General features: G+C 32.6%; 1 protein-coding gene across 1 annotated transcript; it reads left to right on the top strand.

Annotated features, from left to right (window-relative positions):
* The first annotated feature begins 769 nt into the window (after positions 1-769).
* Positions 770-6,452, top strand: LOC131624415 (uncharacterized). The gene is made up of 9 exons (XM_058895356.1): positions 770-973; positions 2,094-2,209; positions 2,324-2,381; positions 2,697-2,846; positions 3,272-3,482; positions 4,008-4,053; positions 4,866-4,986; positions 5,232-5,304; positions 5,599-6,452. The coding sequence occupies exons 1-9, from the start codon at positions 901-903 to the stop codon at positions 5,810-5,812; spliced, it is 1,062 nt and encodes a 353-aa protein (XP_058751339.1). The 5' UTR covers positions 770-900; the 3' UTR covers positions 5,813-6,452.
* The last annotated feature ends 223 nt before the right edge of the window (positions 6,453-6,675 follow it).

The following is a 6,675-nucleotide window of genomic DNA, read 5'->3' as shown; positions in this document are numbered from 1 at the left end:
AAAATATAACAAGAGTATAATTTTCTCCTACACATACAGTAGAAACTCTTTAAACTAATAATGTTAGGACTGGAGAAATTTATTAATTTAGAGAGTTATTAATTTATCGATAAATTAATAATTATTAATTTAAAGAGTTTTTAAGTAATTATACTGTACACACCAAACAAAAAGGAAAATTAGTTTATGCCTCTTAGAATTACGTTGCAGCGAACCTTGAGACTCAACGTAAATTAGTAACTACTGTGTTTATATGCATTGGAAATCAATAATGACTTTTGAACTTTAAAGGAAAACAGATAACTATTGAATCATATTTCAGTAGAGTGTAATATTATTTTTTCAGTTTCTATGAATTATTAATTTATGATTTTCTTGGGACCGAAAATTATAAAGGGATCTCCCGAAAAGTTATTATCTTATTATTTTATCGAGTTTATCAATTTTTTACATTGGCCCAAGTCGGGACCGGACAAATTTATTATTTTAGAGAGTTTATTAATTTACCGAGTATTAATTTAAAGAGTTTCTACTGCATATAATTTTCCTATATTTTTATTTTATAAATAATATTTAAATACATTTATTATATTTTTTTTGGATGAACCACGTTTATGAAATTAATATCTAAATATTGTTTATTAAACTTTTTAAAAATCAAAATCTATTATCCAATCGTATTTTTCTTTTATTTTTAAATTCTTTAACACGTGTCTAACCGTCCAAAATATCATGAATCTTCTTTTACTTCCTTCCTTCACTTCTTTTACTTCTTTTCTTCACCTTTTTACATCAAAAGGTAAAAAACAGTTCTCCATCTTCCTTCATAACTCTCAGCGCGCTCTTTCAAAACCCTAAACCAGAAGAACTCTTCCCGTTTCTTGATCAATCAATCAATCAATGGCAGCTCAAAGCTCTACTTCCAGTACTAAATCACAAGTTTCCAAGAACGCTTCTCACGACCATTTCTTCGGTACTAATTGGTTTCAATTTCCGAATTTTGATTGTGTTTTTCATTTTCGCTGGTGAATGCTGTTGTTGAATCTTGCTTTTTACTGCTTAGTTCTTTCTGATTAGGTTAAGCTTAAAGAAATTTGTGAACTTAGGTAAAGTTGTTTTATGTTGTGAAATGAAACTGAGTTGTATGATTATGTTAACGGAGAATTCTAATTGATGATATTGAATTGGTTCAACGAAAATCTTTTATTTAGCTACATCAAACCATTTTTGTACCTGCATTTTGAAATTGATATTATGCCACGGAAAAATAGAGGCCTCTCGTTGGATGTTAGTGTAAGACTGATTTACCTTGACGGTGTATGACTGTTAAATTGAGATTTTAAATTACAATGAGTTTTAGGGTTTTCATGGAGTAGGGGATTGTATTTGCTTAAAAAGTACGATAAGGTAGCCCTGTGATTGTAGGGTTGTTTGTGGTGTTTTAGGGTATTTTGACAGTTTAAGGCTAGTTCATGGAGGGTGGTAAGAAGCTCTGTGTATGGCTTTTCTTGGAATGAGGTATATATAGAAGGCTTCATGAGCTGGATAGTGAGAGTTGTGGAAGACCAGTTCTTCCTCTATTGTAGGGAGAATGGTTTCTTCATTGACTAACTTCTTCCACCAGTTATTGCGGGAACGCGTCACTACCTATGTTTTATTAAACAGATGGATGATAAGCCATTTCGATGGCCCAAGCCCAATCTGGACGTTTTATGGCATATTCTGTACGGCCTTTGGCCGAGCTTGTATGCTCGCCTGACGCACATATGTTTGGCTTATTCTTCTTCTTCTTTATGGACCGTCTTTTCTTAGGCCTAGTAAAATTATCTTAGTACAGGGGTGATGATTTTTACTTTAAAAAATCACTATCAGGAAGTGATGCAATTTACAACCCTACAAGTAATTTGGGGCTTTTACTTTTCTGACACACATATTATCTCTTTGCATTGATGCAGCACTGTCCTGCAATTTCCTTTTTCTGTCTCATTCATCTGTCCCAACGTTAGCTTACTGGAAAACAAACTGGGTATAGCTTCGTTTGTCTTTCATAAATTTATGATTAGAACTAATTTTACTATATTATGATATTGAAGTATGGAGGGAGTTTGTATGGGGAGCTGTTGCGGGTGCTTTTGGGGAAGGAATGATGCATCCAGTAGATACCATCAAAACACGAATACAAAGTCAAGCTATTCTAAATGGTGTTAAGGTATAGTAATAGTCTATAGATATGCAAAACTCAGTTTTTAAATTTTGTGTTTAAGCTGCTGTTCATGTATTCTAAAGCTTTTCTCTTTTGTTGGGAACATCATTTGTCTGTTAGAACCAAAAAGGCATATTGCAGATGGTGCGGTCTGTCTGGAAGGTTGATGGATTAAAAGGTAAACTACTGTGATGATTTAATATTTTGTCCCAATTATCGGTATTCTGTTTTTTAGTTGAAATTTCTTCATGTAAATATTGGTCAGCTTATTTTGCTTTTGAAAAAAAAAAACTTCTAAACAAATTGTTTAAGAGAAAGCTTTTGAATGGACAACCTATTTGGAGGTTAACATGATGCAAACCAAGCATGCTTTTATATGCATGACTGATGACTTAAATCTAACTTCAATTTTTATCTCAATGTTCTTGTTAAGTAGACTATGGATTTCAAACTTGAAATATGTGTGCCTTCTGATTGATTTAAAATTGTTTAGGCTTTTACAGGGGTGTACTACCTGGTGTTACTGGGTCTCTTGCGACTGGTGCAACATATTTTGGTGTCATAGAGTCCACTAAAAAGTGGATTGAGGATTCACATCCTAGCCTTGAGGGCCATTGGGCACATTTCATTGCTGGAGCTGTTGGTAAGCTGATTTGCAGCATCTAATAAACTTTGTATAATGTTCGAGAATTTACACGTTTTGAGTCACCCGGGCACGTGTATGAAACCAGTTGCAGTGTAATCTGTCTGATGATTGCGACAATGCTTTTTCTTTTAACTTGTAATGTTTGTGATTTACTGTTTTCTCTTCTGACACATTTGCCTATTTATTTTTGAAATCAAGTCGAAATATTTCTTCTGTAAGTTATAAACTTGTAGTACACTGTCTAAGTATTTCATTTATGAACCAATAACGTTTGATTGTCATTGAAATATTTACATAATATGATGCTGCTATGTGACATATTTGTATTCTTGCTAAATTTGATGGTTTATCGAGTTTGACATCTATAACCGTGTGAGTGTGCAATAAAAGGCTCAAATATGCCTTACTTTTTAAATTTTCAGGAGATACACTTGGTTCTGTAGTATATGTTCCATGCGAAGTGATAAAGCAGCGCATGCAAGTTCAAGGCACAATTACATCCTGGACTTCTACTGCAATAAAGAATGGCATTGAAATAAAACCTGGTGCAGAAATATATGACTATTATAAAGGGATGTTTCATGCAGGCTGCTCAATATGGAGATCACAAGGCTTAAAGGGTTTATATGCAGGGTATACACTAGAAACACTAATATCTTTTGATGATGTTATCTCAAGTTATCTAAATTATTAAATTTTCAAATCTGTCTTTCTCATTTATTAGAATTTTATAAGAGCATCACTAGACAATAAGTAGTATCCTACTCCTACCCTGGGCACCAACAAGTTATCCTTTCCATAATTTGGTTTTCTTGTTCTGTTTATGTCAGTGTGAGAAGAAGATTTGACTTCACGATTTTTGATCCACAAAATGATTTTACAAAATTCTGATAGTGCTTTTATAGACGAATCATGATATTTTATGAAGAGCTACATCAGTTCACTATTGGATTTTGTAGAAGGCGACTTAACTTATATTACCGATTGAATTATGCGATACTATGCATACCAACTTAGATAAGTTAGGGCTTCATATGCATCTTATCAAATCCATTAGTTGATGTTTTACTTTTGACGCAGAGGAGTCCAGTTTGATTTCACAACAATTAATTTATATATATGGATGATTTTGATTTGTTACTTTGCTTGATTTTGCAGATATTTGTCTACACTGGCAAGGGATGTACCATTTGCTGGTCTGATGGTATTTCACATAGCACATTGAGTTTATTGTTTGTGTCTTTCAACTTTTTTTCATGAATAAATCACTTTTATATAAAGATTTAACACTTTAAAAGTAGTTAGGGTGTGTTTTAGGGCCTTTTTGTTCAAAATAAAAAAAAAAGTGATTATCAACTTGTTGAAGATTATTTTTGTGAACATCTAAAGCTTTTCCTGTGTTTAAAATAGTTTAAATCACCTTTTTTTTTTAAAAATTTTCTTTCATCTACCATATTCATTAAGCAAATCTGCCCCGACTATTCTATAATATTTTCAATATTTTCATTAGATAATTTAAACACTCTTATTTGGTCATCTTTTAGTTTAATTGAAAGCCCATTGTCTGATATGACTAAAGCCTCTTATTGTCTGATATGCTCAGTAAGTGTCCTGGCTAAACTTTAGAATGGGTTAGGACAAAAAGAAATTAAAGTAAAGAATATCTTATATGATCAGTCATAGAGATTGGAAATGGATGCATTATTCAATGTTAGTTTTAGTCTTCATGGGGCTAATCAATCTTACGAGCTTATCCATATTGGAACCATTTTTTTATTGTGATGCATTTTCTTGTTTTAGGGTCTGATCTGTTAGCACTTGTTTAAAGTATCCCATTGCATGTCATTATATTTCTTTCTCATTTTCAAATGTATTTTGTTCAATCGTATTAAATGCAAGTATGATCCAAACTTTCAAATCTTGTGAAAAAAAAAAAAGTTTCTAGTAGTAAATTATTATAGTCTTGTAATATTTTTGTAAATGTGCTTTTGAATACCTTTCATGCAATTGTTATAGGTTGTGTTCTATGAAGCTTTGAAAGATGCTACAGAGTATGGGAAGCAAAGATGGATATCTAACCCAAATTGGCATGTTAATAATTCTTTTGAAGGACTGGTTTTAGGCGGATTAGCTGGTGGTATGTCCTGTGCTCTGCCTTTTATCCTGCGTGGGGGCAGATTCTCTGCTGTGAGAATCCCTCCAGTCAAATCTTGGCCTTAAAAAGAAAATTTTAAAATATATAAATAAGAGAAAGATGGATTTGAATGGATGTAATTAAAACTGGACCAAAATCTAGTGGAAAGTACACTGGATCCTCTGAACTTAAGTGCTCTAGGGGTAAATGTTTTCTGTATCATTAATTTTTTTCAAATAATTAAACAGGTCTCAGTGCATATCTCACCACTCCTTTGGATGTCGTCAAAACTAGGCTGCAAGTTCAGGGTTCAACTTTGAGGTATCGATTTTTATCAATTCTTTTCCATGACAATTCTATTATGTTATTACGCTATGCATAATGATTGTTGTTTGGAACGTGTCTGCTTTGGCATAATAAGTTTATTTTCTGGTGTATTGTGGACATCTACAATATAATACGGCTATTTACCCTCTGTCTTTCATTTTTCCTTATCTTAAATTAATAGTAATGAATAGAGCTATTTTGTGCATTGGGAATTGGGATGTTCATGTTTTTGAAAGACTAAAGCTAAATTGATGGTAATTTGCTTTATATATTATATTGTACTATTAGGTATAAGGGTTGGTTGGATGCTATCTACAATATATGGGCTAAGGAAGGCTTGGAAGGGATGTTCAGGGGTAGCATCCCCAGAATTGCGTGGTACATTCCGGCTTCAGCGCTTACATTCATGGCTGTGGAATTTCTCAGAGAAAATTTTAATGAAAGAGTGCCCAATGGTAATTTGAGAGTGCAAAAGAAGAAAACTTTGCAGGAGGCTACTTAAAAGTTGTGATTTTAGTCTCATTACTTCCTATCTAGAGTTTTACAAAGATGGGATGCTACATCATATCAAAATTCTTAGGTATGCATAATCTACTTTAGATTCTCATTGTTTCTAACATGTAACAAGGAAATTATAGTCAACATGCAAACTTTGACTAAGTCAAATTCGGTTTAGCCCATTTTTGACAGTTTATTTTGATTCATCTGTCAAATTAGTGAACAGTCACTTGAGAAAAAAAATTGGAAATTTGACTTCCGGAACGGCTTAAGGTGATAATAAGATGTATATATATATATATGGATAGATAGATACACATCAATATATACAGAATTACTTTACACATTCTGTTATTGAGGAAATATGAATTGGTTATGCATTTGTTTCTATAAAAACCTTGTGCTTTCCCTAATAATCCTGGTCCCTACTAATGGTAGAAAGAGTTTCAAAGCAGGTCATGTTTGTTAGTTTTTGATGATGAGATTGTTAATGCAAAAACAGGTAAATTTGTAATGTGAAACAAGGTTAACTTGTAATGTGAAAGAAAATAAATTGGTTATGGAAAAACAGATAATTGATAACGCAAAAGTAAATTTGTTATGCGAAACATATGAATTAGTTATGCCAAAGTAGATAAAATTTGTATACTTGGTGGAGGAAAAAGGGGGTAGAAGGTGAAAGCTATAAATTGTGAGTGCAGATGGCTTAACTGAGCTATAAGTTTTGATTGTCAACGTGATCACAAGCCATTAGATGCAAGTGCAATGTTTTGTGTGTTTTCTTTTTCTACTGTTTGACATTGCTTCTTTTGAATCCAGTGTGTTTGATATGAAATAAATGAAGCAATAAATTGGTGAACGTGTAAG

Source organism: Vicia villosa, unplaced genomic scaffold (assembly GCF_029867415.1).
Source record: "Vicia villosa cultivar HV-30 ecotype Madison, WI unplaced genomic scaffold, Vvil1.0 ctg.000121F_1_1, whole genome shotgun sequence".
NCBI classification, from domain to species: Eukaryota; Viridiplantae; Streptophyta; class Magnoliopsida; order Fabales; family Fabaceae; genus Vicia; species Vicia villosa.
The sequence above is the reverse complement of the archived record's forward strand: the minus strand, read 5'-3'. Positions and strand labels throughout refer to the sequence as shown.

What these genes read in the sequence shown, in the direction of transcription:
- LOC131624415 (XM_058895356.1), top strand. Translation starts at nt 901, where the DNA reads ATGGCAGCTCAAAGCTCTACTTCCAGTACTAAATCACAAGTTTCCAAG. An exon ending in TTCTCACGACCATTTCTTCG is followed by an intron (nt 974 to 2,093) that starts GTACTAATTGGT and finishes ATGATATTGAAG; the next exon opens with TATGGAGGGAGTTTGTATGG. An exon ending in TTTCATTGCTGGAGCTGTTG is followed by an intron (nt 2,847 to 3,271) that starts GTAAGCTGATTT and finishes TTAAATTTTCAG; the next exon opens with GAGATACACTTGGTTCTGTA.